The sequence below is a fragment of the Panthera tigris genome (assembly GCF_018350195.1).
Source record: "Panthera tigris isolate Pti1 chromosome F3 unlocalized genomic scaffold, P.tigris_Pti1_mat1.1 chrF3_random_Un_scaffold_81, whole genome shotgun sequence".
In the NCBI taxonomy this organism is placed as follows: domain Eukaryota; kingdom Metazoa; phylum Chordata; class Mammalia; order Carnivora; family Felidae; genus Panthera; species Panthera tigris.
Window position 1 is genome coordinate 51,880 of NW_024962188.1, and position 24,356 is coordinate 76,235.

The 24,356-nt window shown below is 40.0% G+C and overlaps 1 protein-coding gene across 3 annotated transcripts in view; it reads left to right on the plus strand.

Annotated features, from left to right (window-relative positions):
- The window catches only part of LOC122236316 (myb-related transcription factor, partner of profilin-like), a 43,191-nt gene that overhangs the window by 11,469 nt on the left and 7,366 nt on the right, over positions 1-24,356 (plus strand). For 2 of the 3 annotated variants that reach the window (XM_042977181.1, XM_042977180.1), the window contains 3 exons: positions 8,826-8,898; positions 11,807-11,867; positions 11,980-12,182. Coding sequence is in view for 2 of the 3 variants with exons in the window: in XM_042977180.1 (XP_042833114.1) it covers positions 8,826-8,849 (24 nt within the window). In the remaining variant the exon portion in view is untranslated. Of the gene's footprint in view, positions 1-3,089; positions 3,180-8,825; positions 8,899-11,806; positions 11,868-11,979; positions 12,183-24,356 lie in introns of those variants that run through there. The other variant, XM_042977179.1, reaches the window with a different exon arrangement.

Here is a 24,356-nt window from a genome sequence, read left to right on the forward strand (position 1 = left end):
AACAAAAAACTATAATCAGTGGTATGTTTTTATACTGGGTCTGATAGTTCTGTTTTTTCTAGAACAATCCCTGTTACTTCTTTTGATTCCTATCTGCCAGAAAAGTGAACTAAGTCCTAGTTAGTTGGAGAAAATTAACTAATTTTTCATATTTGAGAGGAAATTGTATATGGTAGAACATAGTGGCAACCACCAGGATTCTCTTTTTTTTCCTTCTGAGTAAAATAGGATTGTTGCTTGTTTCACACTTTCTGACATCATGATTTCATCTATTCTTTTTAAGCCTTTCTTCAAATGGATATATAGGAATGTAGGAATTTTCCAGGCAAATACCAAGAAAAAGAGTTTCCAAGAAAGATATTCTGTGACATAGCCTTCTGACTGTAACCATGTGTAACACATCAACCCAAATAATAAAAATTTCATATAACGCCATTGTGTTAGAGGCACCCCAACGACACCCAGATTTGATTATTGACCAGAAGAGCTCCCAGACCTCAGCATATAGTTGTACTCATGCCTGTGGTTTGGTATGGGACAGGCTAGAAAGGCCAATCAGCGCAGAGAAAAGGTGCATGGGGTGAAGGCCAGAGAAGACCAAGCGCAGGCTTCCAGGAATCCTTTCTCTATGGAGTTAGCAGGATGTGCTTAATTCCTCCAACATCAAATTAGGACAGCACAAGTAAAATATTGTCTGCCAGTACAAGGCTTATGGATACTCAGTGCCCGAGTTCTCATCAAATGCTAATCACATAGGCATCTTCTCCTTAGCATGTCCCAAAATTCCAGGTTTTCAGAAGGAAATCAAGTGTACGGCCTTAAGCACATTGATTGTACCAGCACTTAGGCAGAGTGAGCCACTTTTAAGCAGCTAGAGAATGGTGGGAACCCTCCTTAAATCCAAGATCCCAGGGAACAACCAAGGGCCAGTCATTCAAGTAGGATGTTCTGAGGGTAGCCATCTTTGGCCTGCTGAATGAATGAAACCTGTTCTTCATAGGAATTATAGCCCTGACATCATTTTTCGTGGTGTCTTCAAATTTTATTTTACTAGCAAGTAATATGATGGTTACCATGGTAGTCCTTTCAGTTTCATCATCCATATGAAGTAGGCGTTTGTACAAAAATTACTAGGGCAATATTAGGTCGTTATAATCTTTTTTTATGTGACTAACTTTTCATTATGATTCTAAGATACGATCAACATAATGATTTTTGATTTAAAATTAGAATAAAATCTCTTAATTATATGGAAAACCCAGGTTTTGTTCCTATAGTGCTAAATCCCTGTTTGTAGTTATAAGATATTTGATCATATTCACCAGTTGTTTTCTTGCCTAAGTATATGAATAACTTTTGTATTTTTGTGTATTGCTTTATGTATTTTCATATACTTCCATATGGGAGAGAGTCTCCATATTGTGTTACTTTGATCTCTATCTTAATTTTTAAGGTGACTGTATCATGCGTTAATATATGCTAAGAGTAGCTTCAATGGATACCGTGTTTTTTTTATTATTGTTGTTTTATACATTTAATAAGCCTTATTTTTCACAGCAGTTTTAAGTTCACAGCAAAATATAATAGAAAGTACAGAGAGTCTCCATATCCATACCATGCTCCCATACACACCTAGCCTCCCATTGTTGTCAACATCTTGCACGACAGTGGTCCATTTTAGTAGTATATTTTTTTCAATTCCTTTGTTTAATTTTTAGCGAGAGAGCATGCATGTGTGTGAGCAGCAAAGGGGCAGAGAGAGAGGGGAGAAAGAATCCTGTGTTGTCAGCACAGAGCCTGATGCAGGACTTGATCCAATGAACTGTGACATCATGAGCTCAGGTCATGCTCAGCTCACATGTCAGGTTCAGCTCACATCCAGACTTGGATGCTGAACCAAATGAGCCACCCAGGCACCGTGAGAACTGTGATGCATTTTATATGGACACTAACTCATCATTTTCAGGCCAAGTCTCTAATTTGCATTAGCGTTCAGCCTTGGTGTTATACATTCTGAGTTTTCACAAATGTGTAATGATGTAAATCCACCTTTGTGGTATCGTGTGAAAGAGTTTCACTGCCTTAAAAGTCCTCTGTGCTGTGCCCATTTCTCCCTACATTCACCCCATCCCTTACCTCCATAGTCTTGCTCTTTCCAGAGTGTCATATAGTAAGAATCATGCAGTGGATATCTTTGAATGTTTAGAACATTAAATTTTCCCGGTAATTGAATGTAGGCATTCAAGATATTCTTTGCCCTTTGTTTTGTTTAGTTGCTCATCAGTAGAGGATCTGATGACCTCTGCTTTCCATGAAAAAAACATGATTTCTCTAGATGTGTGTCACCTAATGGGGAGGGTTGAGAAAAATGACATCATGAACCACTACACAGCACTCACATTAGGATCATCCTCCTCTGTGATATGCGGTGGGTCTAGTTAGACTCTCTAGAAATGGAAGGAGACAGTCTCAAGAGGTTAGGACTTTATCAAACTGGAATGCCAAATCCTTCTTACTTACCTTGCCATTGGAAATAAGGCCAGGGAAAGTCTGTTCGCTATGGTTTGGCCATGAAGCAAAGTACAATAGCTATAGAGCTCTAGCTCTATAGAGCCCACTTTGTAAGGGGGTGTTACATCCTAAATCTGAACAGTCTCTACTGAAGGGCTGGGGAAGTTCTGCCGTGTGACTGCAAAGTAAACATACTCTCTTTTAACTCCTCTCATAGTGGAGGTCCAGAAAAATCATGCTCGTTTCAGTTTGACATTTTCAGCTTATGATCATCATTCTCCTAATGATACCATTTTCCTCCAGTGTCATAGAGTCAATCAGTGATGGTCATTGTAAACATCAGCTCACCTGTAGGTGTCAAATTCCGATGAAACCTATTCTTGCTTTGGTCAATATAGAGGAGAAAGTAAAATTTCTTAGTGCTTTAAGCCGACCAATGGTATAATTACCATTCAGTGTAGTGTGGTTTCCAGGTGTGGTCCCAAAGCAATACTTTTTGACAAATCACAAGCCGTACACTTGTAATTTCCTCTATTTTTCAATTGTTGATTTAACATGTATTTTGCTTTCTTCTTTAGGAGCAGATAAGAATGCTGAGGAAGACTCTATATCCAGCTAGGATTTTTATGGATTTGTAAAAATTACATTTGTTGGGGCACCTGGGGGCTCAGTCAGTTAAGGGTGTGACTCTTGATTTCAACTCACGTTTGTGAGTTCAAGCCCCATGTCCGGTTTTGCACTGACAGCCTACTTGAGATATCATTCCCTCCTTCTATGTGCGCTCACTCTCAAAGTATAAAGGAATGAAATGAAATGAAACAGAAAATTAAAGGAAAGGAAAGGAAAGGAATGAACTGAAAATTACGTGTTTCCTAAGGGAACGCAGAGAACAAAAGCAGTTATTGAGTGTTCTACCCTGCTCTAGACACTATATCCTATGCACAACATCTGTTAAGTTATACACTCATTGCATAGCTTTGCAAAGTATCTGTGTTATTGTAGCCTACTTTTTATTACTTTGGCAACTGTGGTTCAGGGAGGTTGATTACCCGCCCCATGGTTCCATAGTTAATGAGTAACGAGGGGTTTGCCGTCAGCTTGTGTAGCTTCCACATCCATTCTCTGGTTCCTCAGCAGCACTAAGATGAAGATACAGATCCTAGGGCAGATCAACTCAGAATGTCAAAGCTAATGATGTTGGAACTCTAATTTAGGGTTTTCTTAAGAACTAAGTCCAAGCATTTGGCCTTATATATTTGACCAGTAGTGCTAACAAAAGTAATTAGTGCAGTGGTACAATTCCCTTGTTTTTACCATCAGAGATTTTAGGGTGGATGTCAGCTATGGCCATGGTGTCACGGCTTTTACATAATAAGCAAGATCAAGTCAGGCATATCCTTAGATGTCGTGATATCTCCTCTTCTTGAGACAAATGAGTTTTCTGTAAAGGAAAGATACCTAGTTGTAGACCATGTTAGTTAATTAAATTCAGCCTCTATTTCGAGGATATTGGTATATGATTCTCTGTTGCCTAAGTTCCCAGGCTGGTTTCTCTTTGGGCTAGTATGCTTAACCAGTTCTAGGAAGCTTTTTCTTTTTTTGGAGATTTTTCCCCATGATTTTTCTATACTGTATTTTTGCCCTTTTACTTTCTTCTCTGGTTTTATTGGTATTTTTTCCATTAATTTTTCCAATTGTGCCAGCTAAGGTCTCTCCATTTTTCCAGAGGCCAAATCAAAAGCACTTAGAATCTCAAGATTTAGTGAACCTCAGAGATTAATTCATCACAATACCCTCTGGTACTTCAACCTATGTTTAACCTCCTTGTCCAATGGTTGTACCCATGGAGAATTTGAAACTCAAAAGAGATTGAAGTGACCTAGTTGGATATGATAAGTGACAGAAATGAGATTTAAATTTGGGTTCTTTTCTTTTTTCTTTACTTCCTTTCTTTCTTTGTTTTTTTGTCTTCATCTTGCAGGCAAATGTTTTAATAATAGAAAGCTGGGAAGTGGGTCCAATGAATACAATGACGGAGGGTAAGAATCGAATTAGCAGAGGAGACCAGGTTTCAATATGAACAACACTGAGTTGGATAGGAATAAGAGTTTTAGAAAAGATGTCAGAATATGGGGGTTCATGCCAAGTGAGATAAAGGTGAATGACAGGAATGAAGGACCTAGGATTAGGGGAGATGTTTAGAATGGCATATTCAAATAGAGTGTTCAAGAGTGTCCTGACCAGGTTTCTGCTTTTGTGTGTGTTGGTTTCATTAAAGGTGCGAGCATACCTCAGATTTTCTGATGAGAGAGATTAAAAATCATTTAAGCTGCTGGGAAGAGTCTGTTTACAGCAAATAGAAATATGATATCCCATACTTCGACCCCAACTGAGGGAGGATGGCTTAGATCCTCTGAAGGAATTGGGGGTGGGGGGTGGAGATTCTGAACTACAGAGATTTATGGCCCAAGGCAAGCTGTCTCCTCACTCCACCTCTTTTCCTAAATCTGTGATGCCCTTCCCATGTACCTGTAGGGCTGGGGAGGGCTAGGATTGACTTGTCAAACCAGTAAGGGAGCTTCATCTGGATAGGTGATAACATGCCTATGTTGAGGTGACTGTGTGGATGACTGAGACTCCCAATTATCTTATTCTCCAGGAGCAGGACATGGCTCCTACCCTCGGTCATTTAAGCCCATCCTTGTTGTAGGAGTCTGTGCCTTCATAGGCTAAAGATTGAAAGGTTGGGGAATGCCACAGAACCGTGGTGAAGAGTGATGTAGGAGTGGGAGCTCATAGGGAAAAAAATATTCAGGCAGTGTATAAAGAAATAGAGGCACAACTACCAGGACCATTTTGATCGCAGTCTCTCTCCTTGGGTAGCTGAATGCCCCTGAAGGCTTGGAAGGTCTTGCTAGTTATTATGGACCTAAATAAGGCAAGACCAGTGTAGGAACAAAGTTGGCCTTGGGAACTTTTCATCTTTTAATCTCTAGTTAGTACTACCACTCATAACATAGAAACCTTAACTTGGATATATTTACTTAAACGGAGGTCTACGTGACACACAATGTAATATGTGATGCAACAACTCTGGATGTTCCATCATGCTCGCCATAAGCGTAGCTCCCATCTGTTAATGTATGATGCTATTACGATACCACTGACTAGATTCCCTATGCTGTACCTTTGAGCCTTGTGATTTATTCATTCTATAACTCGAACCATGAACTTCCCTCTCCCCTTCACCCATTTTGTCCATCCCCCCACCTCCCCTCCCTTCTGGCAAGAGTCAAATCTCTGCATTTATGGGTCTGTTTCTGCTTTTTCTCTGTTTGTTAATTTGTTCCCCTTTTTAGATTCTACACAGAAATGAAACCATATAGGATTTGTCTTTCTCTGTCTGACTTATTTCACTTAGCCTCCTACCGTCTATGTATATCCATGATATTTCAGATGGCACGATCTCATTCTGTTTTATAGCGGCATAATATTCCATTGTGTGTGTGTGTATGTGTGTGTGTGTGTGTGTGTGTGTGTGGTCTTTTCATGTGTTGGTGGACACTTGGGTTGCTTCCATATCTTGCCTATTGTAAATAATGCTATAATAAAGATAGGGGTGCATATATCTTTTCAAATTAGTATTTCCATTTCCCTTGGGTAAATAAATACCCAGTAGTGGAATTACTGGATCCTATGGTATTTGTACTTTTAATTTGTTGAGGCCCTTCCTTACTGGCTTTCATTGTGGCGATACCAATTTACATCCCATGACCAGTGCACATGGGTTTTTTTTTTTCCACACCCTAAGCAACCCTTGTTGTTTCCTGTGTGTTGAAACTGAGCCATTCTGACAGATGTGAGGTGAGAAGTCATTCTGGTAACGTTTATAGATATAATTTTCAACCATTTCAGAGAATTCCCTGCCTGTCACACTTGGTTATGGAAACTGAGACTGGGTCTTTCCTGGAGATTTCACAGGTTAGGAGAGGTGGAGGCAAAATAGAGAACTTAAAGTTTTTTTTTTTTTCAATATATGAAGTTTGTTGTCATATTGGTTTCCATCCAACACGCAGTGCTCATCCCAAAAGGTACCCACCTCAATACTCATCACCCACCCTCCCTTCCCTCCCACCCCCATCGATGCTCAGTTTGTTCTCAGTTTTTAAGAGTCTCTTATGAGTTGGCTATCTTCCACTCTATCCTCTTTTTTTTCCCTTCCCTTCCCCCATGGGTTTCTGTTAAGTTTCTCAGGATCCACATAATAGTGAAACCGTATGTTATCTGTCTTTCTCTGTATGGTTATTTCACTTAGCATAACACTCTCCAGTTCCATCCATGTTGCTACAAAGGGCCATATGTCATTCTTTCTCATTTCCACATAGTACTCCATTGTGTATATAAAGCACAATTTCTTTAACAGGGTCCAAATGTTGAAAGACCTATACTCTGAAAACCGTAAAACACTTATGAAAGAAATTGAAAGTGACAGAAAGAGAAAGACATACAATGCTCATAGATGGGAAAAATACATATTTTTAAGTGTCTACACTACCCAAAGCAATCTACAGGTGTAATGCAAGCCCTGTCAACATACCAACAGCATTTGCCACAGAGGTAGACAAACAATCCTAAAGGTTGTATAGAACCACAATAGACCTTGAATGGCCAAAGCAATATTGAAAATGAGGACCTGGAGGTATCACAATCTCAGCTTTCAAGTTTATTTCAAAGCTGTAGTAATCCAAACAGTATGGTGGGTACTGGCGTAAAAAATAGCCACATAGCTCAATGGAATAGAACCAAAAAGCCAGAATTAAATCCACCACTGTATGGTCAGTTCATCTTCCACAAACAGGAAAGAGTATCCAGTGAGGAAAAGGCAGTCTCTTCACCAAATGATGTTGGGAAAAACGGACAAGCCACATGCCAAAGAATGAACCTGGACCAATTTCTTTACCATAACAGAAATAAAGTCAAAATGAATTAAATACCTAAGTGTGAGACCTGAAACCATAAAAAATCCTTGAAGAGAGCACAGACCGTCATTTCTGTGGCTTTGGCTGTAGCAAAATTTTACTAGTTATGTCTCCTGAGCCAAGGGAAATAAAGCAAGAATAAACTATGGGGACTACATGAACCCACAAATGTTTTGCACAGTGAAGGAAACCGTCAAAAGTAAAAGGCAAGCTCTGGGATAGGAGAACATATTTGAAAATGTTTTGCAAATCCAGTAAAGTGTTAGCATCCAGAATATATAAAAAATTGATACAAGTCAACATCCCCTCCCACCAAAAAAGCCCAGTTCAAAATGAGCAGAAGACATAACCAGACATTTTTCCAAAGACAACATACAGATGGTCAACAGACACATGAAAAGATGCTCCCCAAAACTACAACGAGATACCACGTCACACCTGTCAGAATGGCTATATTCCAAGACACAAGAAGCAAGTGTTTGCGAGGATGTGGAGACAAAGGAAACCTCTTGCACTGTTGGTGGAAATGCAAATGCGTGCGGCCCCTGTGGAAAACAGTATGCAGGTTCCTCAAAAAATTAAAAACAGAACTCTCCTATGATACAGTAATTGCACTACTGGATACTACCCAAGAGAATACAAAAACAAGAATTCCATGGGACACACGCATCCCTGTGTTTACTGCAGCATTATTTCCAATAGCCAGCGCAAGTGTCCATTGACAAATGAGTGAACGAAGATGTCCTGCATGTATGTATGTGTGTTTGTATGCGTAATCCATACACACACACACACACACACACACACACACACACACTGGAATATTACTCAACCATGAAACAATGAAATCTTACCATTTGCAATCACCTGGATGGAGCCCGAGAGTAGTATGGTAAGCAAATTCAGGGAAAGAGAAATACCATATGATTTTACTCATTTAGCACTTAAGAAACAACAATTGAGCATAGGGAGAAAAAAAAGGGAGATACAAACCAAGAAATAGGCAATTAACTGCAGAGAATAAACAGATGGTTCCCAGAGAGGAGGCGAGTGGTGGGAGTGGTGAAAGAGGTGATGGGGATCGAGGAGTTGCCTTGTCATGATGAGCACGGGGTGAGTATGGAGTTGGTGAATCACTATATTAATAAACTAAAATAACCATGGATGTTACTATTACTGGAATTAAAATAAAACTTAATGAAAAAACCAGAGGCCAACTTTTAATTATACCAAGAAACTTTGTTTAATAAACAGATAGCTGAACTTTCACTTAATGTTTTAAATTTTGTTTTTATATAAATGAACATGTGTTTGTTGTATATTTTTGCTCTAAAGGCTTTCCCACAAACCTGGTCCTGATGATTCATGGTCTACATCAGCTAGCCAAGACTTAGATTTTGGTACCAAGGTAAAGTACCCTCATGTGAAACTCACTTTCCTGCTCTGAATTTAGTTTTCTCCCTTATTTACTCTGAAAATTTAAGAGGAGACTGTGTATCATCATTTTATGTGTGTCATGGAAAGTTAGCAAGAACAAACCTCTTTACACATACATGATGCGTTGAATGTTTTGTTTTATTTTGTTTTACTTTGGTAAATCCTAGAGATGGAGGCTGATAAAAGAATGGGCTGGAAAATATATAATGACGGTCAAATTATATTGGGAAAAGCTTTCCCATAATGGAGGAAATATGACATTTGGTTAAGGATAAGGATTCTTACTGTGATAGTAACATGACTGATAATACTCATGCCTAAATGAAATCTTATTGGATCCAAGTATCTATTGTAGGTTGCCCCCGCCCCGGGCAAGTTTTATTTTGGTAAGATACAGGATTTTCCTTTGGCTCTATCCTTTGTTCTACATTTAGACTAAAATAATATTAGAAAATGTAGAAAGTTAGATGTTTACATTATTTCTCAACATTTACCTCACAAAGGTGTTTCCCTGTAGTTTTGAAATAACTCCACGAAGAGTAAGTTAAAATTGTGCATCTCCCTGCAGGATACGTATTTTGCTGAAAAGAGTAGCTCTATGAGCAGAGGCTCTTCATAGCCAAGTTGTCAAATTTCTAATTTCAGAAGTCTTTCATATTCTAGCTTTTAAAAATATCTCCTCCTAGTCCTTGTGTCAGATTCTAAAATTTAAAGTTTCAGACATCTGATATTTATTTAAATATTCATTTCAAAACCCCTAAATCATTATAAGCTACTGGAGGTTAGGAAACCTACTTGTTTGACTTCTGGAGCTCCTAGAATAAAGTCTTGCTTGGAAGAAGCAATGTCATAGTTTTTGAATGTGAACAAATGAGTAGGGAAATGGAATTCCGTAGAATGGAGTTTGAAAAGCAATGAAATACGCATGATATATCACAGTTAAATATGTGAATTTAAAAAGTCAGGCTTCAGTTTATATTCCGTTTTAGTGTTTAATACGTATAAACGCAAGTGAATTCTATTGAGGAAATCAAGAGTTACATATGAAAGAAGGTTACAGTTTATTTTTAGTATCCTCCCATTGTGAGCTTCGAATTGCAGAGAAAAAGTCCTCAGCCTTTGTTTGTGTAACCCCAACTGTGTCCCATTACATACATCCTTTGAAGGTTCACATTTCTTCCTAGAATTCTCATTCCCAATTCTTTTTCCATAGTGAAAGTTGATGTGTTAAGAACCTCTCTTTTTCTGTTCTTTTGTTAGTCTAGTAATAATTTATAGCTTTTCGGAAGGGATAGATGCCAGTAATTAAACATTTTTTATAGTGAAAAAACTTAAATTCTTTATTACAGTATTTGTAAGCAGATAACTCTAGAGTGATAAAAGTCAGTATTATTAGAGACATACTGTGAATCGAAGCCTCTGTTTTACGTATAGTGTTTATATATATATATATATATATATATATATATATATATAACCTTTAAAAGGTTTAAAAAAGACTATTGCTCATAGTATATTCCCAATCCTACTTATGTACCCGTTAAAAAGTGTATGTTGTTTCCACTTACCTTATTTTGCTCACATTTCTCCTTTTCTTCCTTGTCTTAAGCTCATGCTTGATTGATTGCTCATGTTCTGTTTTTTTTTTCCTTTTTCCTCTTCTTCCCCCATGCTTTTTAAGGTATTTTTGATGTTTTTAAAGTTTATTTATTTTGGAGGGAGAGAGAGAGAGACAGAGTGCAAGCAGGTTAGGGGCAGAGACAGAGGGAGACACAGAATCCAAAGCAGGCTCCAGGCTCCCAGCTGTCAACACAGAGCTCAATATGGGTCTCAAACCCACAAACCATGAGGTCATGACTCATGAGCTGAAGTTGGACACTGAACTGACTGAGCCACCTATGTGTTCCCCCCACCATGCTTTTTTTTTCATGGTTTACTCCTACAATAATGTTTCCTTGCAAAAAACATTTCTTTAGTGTCCTTTTAGTACATCACTTTCTGTCAACTCTGTTGTCAACATATTGGTTATGGAATTCTACTGTCTGTGTGTGGTTTCATCCATGACTTATTCCCCACAAGGTTTATTATTCTTTTTTCCTCTTTCTTGGAAGGAGCTGAGCTAAATGTTTTTGTAATGTTTGTATTTCTCCTGGAAAGGGAGGGAGAGAGAGAGAGAATGAGCAAGTGCTAGTAGGGAGGGGCAGACAGAGAGGGAAGGAGGGAATCTCAAGCAGGTACTGCACTGTCAGCACAGAGTCTGCTGTGTGGCTTGAACCCCACTAACAGTGAGTTCATGACCTCAGCTGAAATCAAAAGTGGATCACCTAACTGACTGAGCCACCCAGGCATCCCAGAAGGAGCTACATTTGAACAGTCATATTTTTTTAGTGTTTTGAGAAACAGAAGCAACTTAAACTGTTTGCAATTCCAACTTACCGACATAAGATACCACTGAAGAGTAAGTTTGTATATTTACTCTTACAAGAGATACTTCATGCCAGTCTAAATCATGCAAACACCTCACAAGATAACATATTTAAATTTCTTAGTGTTAGTTTTTTCAACATGCTTTCAATTACCTAGGGTTCAATGTTTATCTGAGATTACTTTGGTAAAGCATTTACCTGATATTAATCAGTTACAGGTATGGCGAGTAACATTTTGAGACTACCTATGAGATCTCTTGTAATTCTCACCACATGAAAAAATGGAGACTGGTAATAAATAGTAAATGGCATAACTGAGATATGAATCTACATTTGAATGATTCCAAAGCCTGTGTTCCTTGTGTAATGGTGCTCATTTGGTAATGGTGAATATTACAATTATTTTATTGAATTGGATTCTTATAATCCTTAAAGCTATTAATTCTATTCTAGAATGTCCCGAAACCATGCATAGCAAAACTCCTGCATTCTTCTTGGCAATTCATGAAAAACGGTAAGCTATTGGAAGACTTGTATTATTCACTAATTCTTGTCCATTCTTGTGTTATTCACTCATTTGAAGTTACAGATATTTTCATGTCCTCTTTACTTTGTTTTCTACTAAGTGAAACCAAAACGTGGCACTGTGAAACCAGAAGGTGGAACCTTATCTGAGGACAACAATCCTGATTCTCAAAATTAAGATGTGGCTGAAACTCTTTCCAAAACACCAGCCCGAGTTTATGGTGATCATCTTCCTGTTTTACCATCATCTAAATCTCTTCTGAAACCTTCTCTCAAGACGTTAGCTGTCCTTGGTCTTGCAAAGGTAAGTTGTTTTGTTTTATACTGTCCCCACCCCATACCATCCTCTTGCTCTTTATAATGATGAGAAGGATCTTAGGAAGAAACGGAAGTCCTCAAGATCATAATAGAAATCAGTGTAATGACAACAGAGAGGAAGGTACAGGATTGAAATTTATAAAGTTGGGTGGGAGTAGACAATTCTCGGATATGCCTTTATGGAAGCAAAGAAGGAGAAGGCAGCTGGAAAGAATAGCTCGATGCATATGAAGATGAGGAGGGGGGTGAAGGGGAAGAATTCATTTTAGAAGGGCGAGTTGAACTTAAAGTATGAAGAGTTGAGAGAAAGTATCATAAAATCACAGCAGCAATAGTGGGATTAAGGCAGAGCAGATGCTCTTTAAATTATAAAATGTGGGAGGGAATATTTTAAGTGCAAATTAAGAAAAAAAAAAGCCAGGTAACAAAAAAATATGCTTAGACTCTTCTGAATGACTTACAGCTGATTTCTGTTAAGAACTGGAAGAAATTTTTGCCCTTACATTTCAGTTTAATAAAGGTGATATCCTAGATTTAGTTTAGCAAAACCTGTGTTTCTAAGGAATGCAAAGTGAAATCTGTTTTAGGCCATACCAGGTTGATTGCGAATTTTCACTTTTTGGCTATTGTCTTTTTGGGGTTTCTAAGGTAACTTACTGTGTGGTATAATCTTGGTATATTTTAGGTCTTTTTGAGTAGAAAGAGAGGAAATAAACATTTATTCTTTTCATTAAATAAAATTTCTGGTGATGTAAATAAGGTTCTTTATCCGTGAAATGAAAAACTAAATTTGAAGCTGCAACACTGAATTTGTTTTTTTTTTGTTTTTTAGCTTATTTATTTATTTTGAGAGAGAGAGCAAGCAGGGTAGGGACAGGGAGAGAGGGGAGAGACAAAGATAATCCCAAACAGGCTCTTCATTGTCAGCACAGAGCTGGACCCATAGCTCAGACTCACAAACCGGTTTGTGAGATGATGACCTGAGCCCAAATCAAGATGCTTAACTGCCTGAGACACCCAGGTGCCACTTAAGCTGCCACACTCTGAAAGAAAAAAATATATATAAAATAGTATTTCTGCATTCTGAATTATCTTCTTTTAATTTTAAGTTTTCAACTGTTTATATATTTTGAGAGAGAGAGAGAGACAGAGATTGAGACAGAGGCAGAGAGAGAGAGAGAGAGAGAGAGAATCCTAAGCAGGCTCTGTGCTGCTAGTGTCAAACCTGAAACAGAGCTTGAATAACCTGAGCCAAAATCAAGTTGGACGCTTAACCAGCTGAGCCACCCAGGTGCCACTCTTGTTTTAATAGTATCTGCATAGAATAGACACATGCACACATACCAAATGAATGAACTCAACATGTATAAATTTTTGTCTAATATGAACTCTTTGTCATGACAGAATCATAAGGCAGGAAATGTTTCCAAGAGTGTATGCAATATTCTTTGTAGGAGATGATTTTTACTTTTTTGAATATTTCCGACAATAGATACATTTTTAAAACAATATTTATTTATTTTTGAGAGAGATAGAGCATGAGCGGGGGAAGGGCAGAGAGAGAGGGAGACACAGAATCTGACGCAGGCTTCAGGCTCTGAGCTGTCAGCACAGAGCCTGACATGCGGGGATCGAGCTCAGGAACCATGAGATCGTGACCTGAGCCGAAGTCGGATGCTTAGCCGACTGAGTCCCCGTGGCACCCCAAGATATATTTTATATTATTCAGGGGAAACTTTAGTATTCATAGTTTTTCAATTTAGCATGTAAATTCTTTCATGTGTAAAACTGAGAAAGACTGCTGAGTTGATTTTTTTTAGTCCCTTTCTTATTTCCTCCTGGGAATGTTCAGTCCTGGTTGATAATCACACATGTATTTGAAGACTTTAAAATCTTCAAATTGGTTGATCATAAACATATTAGTTGCTTAATGCTAGATTCCTTCTCGGGTCCTTAACTACCTTCCAATATGGTGTAGATAGGAAATTAGAGCTCTTCATATGCTGTTCCCAGTGGAATAATAAAACTATATGAAATTTTAAATCGGTTTTTATATTTTTATTAGACTTCATGGTAGTTCTGGAAAATGGCTCAAAATTCTGTAATCCTGTATTTCTCTTCTATACTTTAAATCTTGTGCCTTAAGATTAACTTTTTCATTTGTTTTACTATTTTTTTAATGTTGATTCTTGAGAGAGAGTGAGGGAGCATATGAATCGCAAGCCGACTCCATGCTTCGTGTGGACCTGACGCAGGGGTTGATCCCACGGCCTTGGGATCATGACTCGAGCTGAAACTAAGAGTTGGATGCCCAACTGACTGAGACACCAAGGGGTCCCAAGATTAATTGTTAAAAGCAGTATTCATATAAAATCCTGAATTAGTGTTTCACAGTTAAAATATTTTATTACTCTTAATGCCATTCATTACAGAAATGACTATTTGTCTATATTAGTAAAAGCATATTTTACATCCTTAAAACTACTGTTGAAATATAGAGTTGAAATCTTGAATCTCATGTTTTTCCACCCTGCTTTTGTTATTGTATTATTTTTACTCCTTAAGAATATTTTTAGTGTTTGTTTATTTTTGAGAGAGAGAAAGTGAGGGAGAAAGGGAAGGGTAGGGAGAGGGGGACAGAGGATCCAAAGCAGGCTCTGTGCTGACAGCAGAGAGCCTGATGCGGGGCTCGAACTCATGAACCAAGAGCTCATGACGTGAGCCAAATTCAGAGACTCAACTGACTGAGCCACCCAGGTGCCCCTCCCCTGATTTCATTATTATTCTTTATTTATTCTTTATTTTTATTATTTGACAATTTAGTGTCCAGTTAGGGAATATATAGTGTGTACAGTGTAGTTTTGGCTTCGGGAGTAGATTCCCGTGATTCATCACTTCCGGATAATCCCAGGGCTCATTCCAGCATGTGCCCTCCTCAATGCCCACCATCCCTTTTTTCCACCCCTTTAACTCCCCATCCCCATCAACCCTCAGCTTGTTCTGTCTTTTAAGAGCGTCATATGGTTTGCCTCCCTCTAGGTATTTGTAACTATTTTTTCTTTCCCTTCCCCTATGGTCTTGTGTGAAGTTTTCAAATTCCACATATGAGTGAAAACATATGATATCTTTCTCTTGACTGACTTATTTCACTTAGCATCATACCTTCCAGTTGCTTCCACAGTGTTGCAAATGGCAAGATTCCATTCTTTTTCATGGCCGAGTCGTATTATTCCATTGTATATAGACCACCACCTCTTCTTTAGCCATTCATGAGTTGATGGACATTTAGGCTCTTTCCATAATGTGGCAATTGTTGATAGAACTGCTATCAACTCTGGGGTACATGTGCCCTTACAAATCAGCACTCCTGTATCCTTTGGAAAATTCCTAATAGTGCTGTTGCTGGGTTGTAGGGTAATTGTATTTTTAATTTTTTTGAGGAACCTCCACACTGTTTTCCAGAGCGGCTGCACCAGTTTGCATTGCCACCAACAGTGCAAGAGGGTCCCCGTTTCACCACATCCTCGCCAACATCTGTTATTTCCAGAGTTGTGAATGTCACCACCACACTCTGACCCACTGAGGTGGTATCCCAGTGGGGTTTGATTTGTATTTCCTGGATGATGCGTGATGTTGAGCATCTTTGCATGTGTCCGTTGGTCATCTGGATGCCTCCTTTGAAAAGTGTCTATTCACGTCCTCTGCCCCTTTCTTCACTTACTTGGTTTTCAGGTGTTGAGTTTGGCAAGTTCTTTATAGACTTTTTTATCCTAACCCTGTATGTGATATGCCATTTGCAAATACATATCTTCTCCCATTCCGTCGGTTGCCTTTAATGTTTGTTGATTGTTGCCTTTGCTGTGTGGCAGCTTAGTATCTTGATGAGGTCCCAAAAGTTCACTTTTGCTTTTATTTCCCTTGCCTCTGAAAGTAAGTAAGTAATTTGAGCCTTTGGCTCAAGTAAGTAATTGCTGCAGCAGAGGTCAGAGAGGTTGTTGCCTGTTTTCTCCTCTAGGATTTTGATGGTTTCCTGTCTCCCGGTTAGCTTTTTCATGCATTGGAGTTTATGTTTGTGTAAGGTGTAAGAAAGTGGTCCAGGTTCACTCTTGTGCATGTTGCTGTCCAGTTCTCCCAGCACCATTAGCTAAAGAGACTGTCTTTTTTGCATTGGCTACTCTTTCCTGCTTTGTTGGAGCTTAGTTCACCACACATCTGTGGGCCCATTTCTGGGTTCTCTATTCTATTCCATTGGCCTCTGTGCCTGTTTGGAGCTAATACCGTGCGTTTGAGGAGTCCAGCTTTGTAGTTCAGGCTAAAGTGCGGGATTGTGATGCCTCCCCCACTCTGGTTTTCTTTTTCAACCTTATTTTGGTTGTTCTCGGTCTTTTGTGGTTCTCTCCAAAGTTTAGGATTGTTTGTTCTAGTTCTGTGAAGAATGTTGCTGTTATTTTGTTTGGGATTGCATTGAATGTACAGATTGCTTTGGGTAGTATTGACATTTTAACAATGATTGTTCTTGCAACCCATGAGCATGGAATACTTTCCAGGTTCTTTGTGTGTTCTTCAGTTTCTTTCATAAGTTGTCTATAGTTTTCAGCATACAGATCTTTTACCTCTTTGGTTAGGTTTAATGCTATGTATTTTATGGTTTGGTGCAGTGATAAATGGGATCGATTCCTTGATATCTCTTTCTAATGCTTCATGATTGGTGTATAAACATGCAACCGATTTGGGTGCATTGATTTTTTTATCCTGCAGCTTTGCTGAATACATGTATCCATTCTAGCAGGTTTTTTTTGGTGGAGGCTTTCAGGATGTCCACATAGAGTATCGTGTCATCTGCAAACTGTGAAAGTTTGACCTCTTTGCCAACTTGGATGCCTTTTATTTCATTTTGTTGTGTGATGTCTAATGCTAGGATTTCCAACACCATATTAAACAACAGTGGTGAGAGTAGAAATCCCTTCGTGTTCCTGATCTCAGGGGAAAAGTTCTCAGTGTTTCTCCACGGAGGAGGCTATTAGCTGTGGGCCATTCATATGTGGCTTTTAGGGATTGAAGGTCTATTCCTTCTATCTGACTTTCTTGAGGGTTGTATTAAGAAAGGGTGCTGTATTTTGTCAAATGCTTTTTCTGCATCTATTGACAGGATCATATGGTTCTTATCTTTTCTTCTCTTGATGGGATGTGTCATGTTGATTGATTTGTGAATATTGAACCAGCCCTGCCGCCCAGGAATGAATCGCACTTGATCCTGGTGAATCATTCTCTTAATATACCGTTGCATTACGTTTGCTAGTATCTTGTTGAGAAGAAGAAGAAGGATTAACTCTGCTTTAAATGTCTGGTAGGATTCCCTTGGGAAGCCATCCTGCCCAGGACTCTTATTTGTTGGGAGATTTTTAATAACTGATTGAATGTCTTCACGGGTTATGGGTCTCTTCATGTTTTCTATTTCTTCCCGTTTGGCTTTTGGTAGTGTGTGCGTGTCTAGGAATTTGTCCATGTTTTCCAGGTTGTCCAGGTTGTTGGCATATACTTTTTCATAGTATCCTCGGATTCTTGTTGTATTTCTGTGGGGTTGGTTGTGATCTCTCGTCTTTCATTTGTGATTTTATCTGTTTGGGCCTGTCTTTCTTCTCTTTGAGAAGTGTGGCTAGGGTGTTATCAATTTTGCTTATTTAAAAAAAAAAAACATCTCTTAGATTCATTGATGTGTGAAACCTTGTTTTTGGATTCTATAAGATTTATTTCTGCTCTACTCTTTTTTGTTTCCCTTCTTCTGCTGACGTTGGGCTTTCTTTGCTGCTGTGTTTCTAGTTTGTTTAGGAGTGAAGTTAGTTTCTGTATTTGGGACCATCCTTACTTCTGTAGATGGACCTGGATTACAATGTATTTTCCTCTAAGGACTGCCGTTGCTGCATCCCAAAGGGTTTGGTTTGCGTGTTTTCATTTTCATTTGCTTCCATATGGTTTTTAATTTCTTCTTTAATCGCCTGGTGGACCCATTCTTTCTTGAGTAGGAAGTTCTGTAACCTCCATGCATTTGGAGGCTTTCCAATTTTTGTTCTTGTGGTTGATTCCAAGTGTCTGAGTGTTGTGATCTGAAAATATGCATGGTATGATCTCAGTCCTTTTATATTTGTGGAGGGCTGTTTTGTGACCCAGGATGTGATCTATATTGGAGAATGTTCTATGTGTACTTAAGAAGAATGTGCATTCTAATGCTGTTGGATGAAAAGATCTCAATATATCGGTGTTGATATCCATGTATATAAAGGTATATATTAAGGCCAATATATATCTATGTGTATCTGAATACGTCTGGTCCAATGACACATTGGATCTGTGTTTCCTTACCGATTTTCTGCCTTGATGATGCGCCTATTGCCATGAGTGGCATCTTAAAGTCATCTACAATCATGGTATTTGTATGTATACATTTATTCATGTTTGTGATTAATCGATTCATATATGTGGGCCTTTCACTTTGGGGACATAAACATTTGCAATTGTTAGCTCCTCTTGATGGATAGACCCCTAAATTATGATATAATGCCCTTCTGAATCTGTTACTACAGTCTTTGGTTTAAAATCTAGTCTGTCTGATGGAAGTATGGCGAGGTCAGCTTTCTTTTGACTTCTAGTAGCATGATAGGTGGTTCCCCATACCTTCACTTTGAATCTGGAGGTGTCCTGGGGTCTAAAATCAGTGTCTTGTTGACAGCATATAGATGGATCTTGTTGTTTGGTTTTGTTTTGTGTTTTACCCATTCTGATTCCCTGTGTCTTTTGATTGGGGCATTGAATCTATTCACACTCAGAGTGATTAGTTAAAGATATGGATTTAGTGTCATTGTATTATCTGAAGGTTTCATGCTTTTGGTGAGGCCTCTGGTCCTTTGTAGTCTCTGCTGCTTTCCACTCACAGAATCTCCCCTTAGGGTCTCCTGCAGGGCTGGTTTAGTGTTCATGAACTCCATTAGGTTTTGTTTGTCTTGGAAAGCCTTTCTGTCATTTTCTATTCTAAATGACAGCCTTGCTGGGGAAAGGATTCTTCACTCCATATGTTCCCATTTATCACATTGACTGTTTACTACCCTTCCCTTCTGCCCTGCCAAATTTCATTGGATAGGTCTGCTGCTACCCTTCTGTGTCTTCCCTTGTCGATTAAGACCTCTTTGTCCCTAGCTGCTTTCAGAATTCTCTCTTTATCTTTGTATTTTTCCAGTTTCGCTTTGACATGCCGTGGTGTTGACCTGGTTTTGTTGATTTGGAAGGGAATTCTCTGTGCTGCCAGGACTTGAATGCCTGTTTCCTTCCCCAGATGAGGGAAGTTCTCAGCTATCTTTGTGTCTTTTCCTATAACTGGAACCTCACAATAGATGCCTTTGTGTCTGCCCACACATTCTAAGATGGGACAGATTAATATTTGTATTTTGTGTTTATTTGAAACAGGATTTTTCTCATATGATATTGAAATCCCCAAAGGATTAAAAGTTGGATGTGAAAAAATTAGACCCCTTTGGTAAAATTGGTCATAACCTTAGGGTAGAGGCTCCTGTTTCTTCTGTGACACCATAGCCTGATGCCAGGGAAGACATGGTTGTTGCCCCTTTGGTGAAAACATAAAGAAGGAAATGCAGAAAGCTGGACAGTGGCACCACATAGGGGAAAAGTGTTACTCACAACCCAACTCCAGAGAAACGTTTCCCAAGCCTCTGTTCCTAAAATACTACAAAGTCCATGTGTTCCTAGGATGAAGAGCAGACACATGCAGGTCCAAGGGGAGGTGACCTCCATGGGGAGCAGTTGTCAGAGATGTGGGGCATTCCTGGAAGGAATTCAGGCAAATTAAACCCTATGGGGCAGTGCTGATCGCCCTCAGATGGTGGTTTATGATCTGGGGAGCAGCAGGTCCGTTGACAACATAAGGAAACCAAGCCCCAGGAGATTCACAGTGAGAAGTCCTGACCTGAAGGGGAGCAGCTGTCCAGTACCAGGAGAGTTCATGGAGCCCAACTCATCTGGTATCAAGAGAAACCACAGAGCCCTGGTGGTCCCATACTGGGAGAGCCTACAGAGCCCAGGGTCCTCCCTTTCCCAGCCACCATGTCTGGTCCCAGGCTGATGGCTCAGCTCTGCTCCCCTGAGTTCAGAGGGGCCTCATGGCAGGAGAGTGGGGTGCTCCAGGAGGTAGGATCTGAGTTCCAGAATGCTGAGATACAGGCCTGATGTTATGACAATCGAAAGTCAAGGGTACTGGGATGCTCACCTAGCTTGTTTTACTAGTGAACCCAGGCTGTGATGTTAGCTTTAGTTTCCACATCTGTGACTGGAGGAGATAACTTGGCCTTCTTGATGGGTTGTCTGTTGGATTCTCTGAGAGATGAGGTGAATCATTGCCTGGTGCCTACAAGACATAAAGAGCCACCTGGCAGGTTGCCACATGATCCTCTAGGGCAGGGCACTCCTGGAAGACCCTGCTCAGGTCTCTGCCTGGTTCCCACCTCCTGGGAACATTCAGCATTGTCTGAGGAGATGGAGATGATCCCAGATATCAGCAGGTGCTACACGAAGGAAGGCCAGCCATGGGAGGAGAGCAGGACACACCCTGTGCCACCTTCTAGGACCCAGGCTGTTACACCCTCTGACCTCAGCCCAAATAAATTCCCCTGCTGTGTGGACTTGACCTCCATCATTCACTTCTTCACTCCTTCTCTCATTAACTCCCTCATTCACTCACTTCTTCTTCATTTAGCAGGTGATCTCTGGTCCCTGCCATGTGCCCAGCACACTGACTCCATCCATGAGCATGACCCCAAGGGGTCACCACATGAGGCATCTTCCTTTGCAGAGTCTGTGCCTTCCTGCGCTCTGCCTCCTTCGACGAGGCTCAAGTCTGCTGTGTGACCGTGTCCCCCTGACCAGCTCTGTCCCCAGGGCTTGAGGTCCTCAGAATATCTGTGCTCCCAGGCTGCCAGGAGAGGATGTGCCTGTGACTGTGGTGAAGGACCGAATCCTCTGGCAGAGTTCAGGGTCACAGATGCGACTCTTCTGCAGGGGCAGGTGGACTCTGGGGGCATGAGGTGTCATCAGCAGGACTGCAGTGCTGTCCTAGTGCATTGCCAGCTTCAGTTTCCCAAATCCAGGACCAATACCCTAACAGCACCTGCCATACACCCTTGTGCTGTCAAAGTGACAGTCCCCATCCTGTGTCCCTGCTTGCAGCCTGCTCTCTTTGCATTTGATCATGTTCTGTCCAGACTTGGGGAGGTGGGGTCCTTCTTCTGTGTGATAAGATTATAAACAAGGAACATGGAGGATCCTGCCTTTGTGTAGACTTGGATTCTCAATGTTTCTCTTATCTAGAAATAGAGTGGATGCAGAACTGAATAAAAGAGTGGCTACTGTCAGGAAGGAGAAAAGAGCCCTGAGTAAGGGTCTTTGCTCTGTATTTTTAGCATCAGAAGGCTTACCAACATGATGGATGTATAGAAAGAATAAAAGGTTGATTATTAACCTATGTGTGTGAGAGAAAGGAGCTTTTTATGTTATGTGGTGTTAGGGTTTGGGTCAATATAAAAAACAAATCCTGGCATCCAGCAGATGGCTCTTCATGACAGGCATGAGACACATTGTCTGTTTATCTTAATTTGCCTACGGGTTAGACAGAGAATGCTACCTCAGAGTTAAGAAGGCAGGTTTCTGTTGCTGGTTAGCTCTGCTCCAGGTGATTTCACCCTGTTGAGGCTGTCTTTATCCCTCTTTACCTGTATACCTATTCTGGAGCTTCCATCTTCTGAAAGCAGCTTTCTGCTTTTGTACTATGCTGGGGGTGCTTTCGCCCTGTTTACGTAATCTTGGATGCTTTCACTCTGTGTCTTCCTATTCCTGTGTCTTTGTTCTATGTTGGGGGTGCTTTCCCCCTGCTTACCTCTTCTGGATGCTTTCATCCTGCGACTTCCTTTCCTCTGTCTTTTTCCATGCTCAGGACGCTTTTTCCCTGCTTACCTAAACTTGGATGCTTTCATCCTTAGCCTTGTTAACCCATTGGTACAAGCTCTGGGATTCCTATACTCAATTCCTACAGTCCCACCTTTTTTTTTTTCTTGGTTTTCTCTAGTTTTTTGTTCACAGACCATCATGACAAGTTCCTGGTCCTTGTTTTGTTTTTGGGTGGCTTGGCGGGTGACTCTGCAAAGATATAAAAAGAGACACGGTATAAGTATTCTGCTTCCCAGAGTTATCCAGAATTTGACATGTGTGCTGGCTGTAAGTGAGAAAAGATTTAAGTCATGCCACATTGCCCAGGAATCAGGCCATTCATTTCTAATTTGGTCGTCTGTATATTGTAGCTGTTGGCTCAATGTCACAACCAAATTTCCTATAATGTTAGAGGCATAGAAAGGAAAAAAAAAAAAAAACACTGTAAAGGTGTGTCTGGAAAGCATCCCAGGCTTGGGAGTGACCATAATGAATGGCAGTTATGCAAATATGCTGGTCGTTAAGGTCACGGGGCAGTTTAGAGTGGAGGAACAAGGCCTTTTTCCAATAAATTCCACTGCAGCTTCAAAAGCTTCAAGGCAGGCCAAAGCTTGTCTATCAATAGAAATTTGGTTTATTAATTTTTTGGTAGTATTGACCACAAATTTAATGAGGACATGGGCAGTTTGATGCAGGCCAATTCCAGTGACAGTGACAGAGGGGATAATGCTTACTGCTGCTAAGGTGCCCATAATTAAATGGCCAACAAATCATTTTTGCCTTAAAGCTGAATACCAGTGTTTAACAAGCTTGGAAAGTGAGCCTCATCCTGATGGATGCATATAGGGCTCAGAGCTATTAATAGGAACCCAGGCTGAGACACACTAAGAACTAATAAAGAGGGGAAATTTAATTGGTAGATGTTATATTTATTTACTCGGGACATAAACCCACCCATGGTGGTAGAAATGTTATACTTATTTTCTATTGGTTGGGTTTGTAAAGTGGAGGTAATAAAGAGAATGTAAGGAGAAGGAATGAAAATAGTAGGCCATGCAAATTGGTCAGGGAGTCCCATGTTTTGTTAATATGTTTATTTATATAAATTCCATCATGGCTAACACTATGAGTCAAGAAGGGAAGGCCTAGGTCGCAAAGATTAACAACCATTTTACATTTTCCTTTATGAGTAGAAATATAGGGCCAGACCAACCTCTGTCCTTCCAAAAAAATATATTATTCTTACTAGATTGGTCGAAGGATATGGTCTTATTCAAATATTTTGTTTCAAGGTGGCCTCTGGGACCCAGTCAATTAAGGTCCAAGTGACCTAGCGAATATTATGCTCAGTCTCTCCATACCAGGTTGTCCAAAGAATATTATTCGAGCGGTGGTATGAATACTTGAGATTAGAGCAAGCTAGAAGATTAGGAGTATGAGATAAGTTTGTTTTTGAGGTATATCAAAATTTGTGGCTGAGAAAAATTTTAAATTGTCTGGCCTTGTAGAGGTTTTGGGCTGTACATGTAAATGCCAGTTGATTCTTCATTTGAGACAAGCACATAAGCTACTAAGTTTAGTAACACACCTAAGGAGGTTCTGAAGTAAGCCACCATTGTGGTCTAGTCATATAAAGCCAGTGCTCTTGTTCAGCTTGGAAGGGTGGGTTAAGATTGGCTCCTCCCATGATCTCCATGTCATTATTGCTAATAGGTATATCCCCATCTAGGAGTGTTAAGCTTGTCACATATAGGTGTGTTATGTAGATGAGCATAATCTAAATATTGAGCTTGGCCTGGACAAATGAAGGCAAGAAGAAGAATCAGGGTTACCTGTATCGAATTCCTGTCAGTGATTGATATCATGGCTATCAGATGCATTTCAGAAGTATATGCAATACCATTGTGTTGTAAGAGGATGCTTGCCTGGTTAGACAGACATTTGAGGCTTCCCAATGTTATATCAGGGACAAAGACTTGCATTTGCGAAGTGGCTTCAGGGTGAAGAGTCAATGAAGAGGGTTCTTCCAAAAAGGGGGGCGTGGTTTCCCATTCTTCCGAGACTCATTCCCTGGAAGTCTTGGTCATTTGGAAGATATCATGGTGGTCTCCACCATGCCATGGTACAGCTTTACCAACTGAGAGGGAACCCACAGAAGTCCAAGAAAGAATAC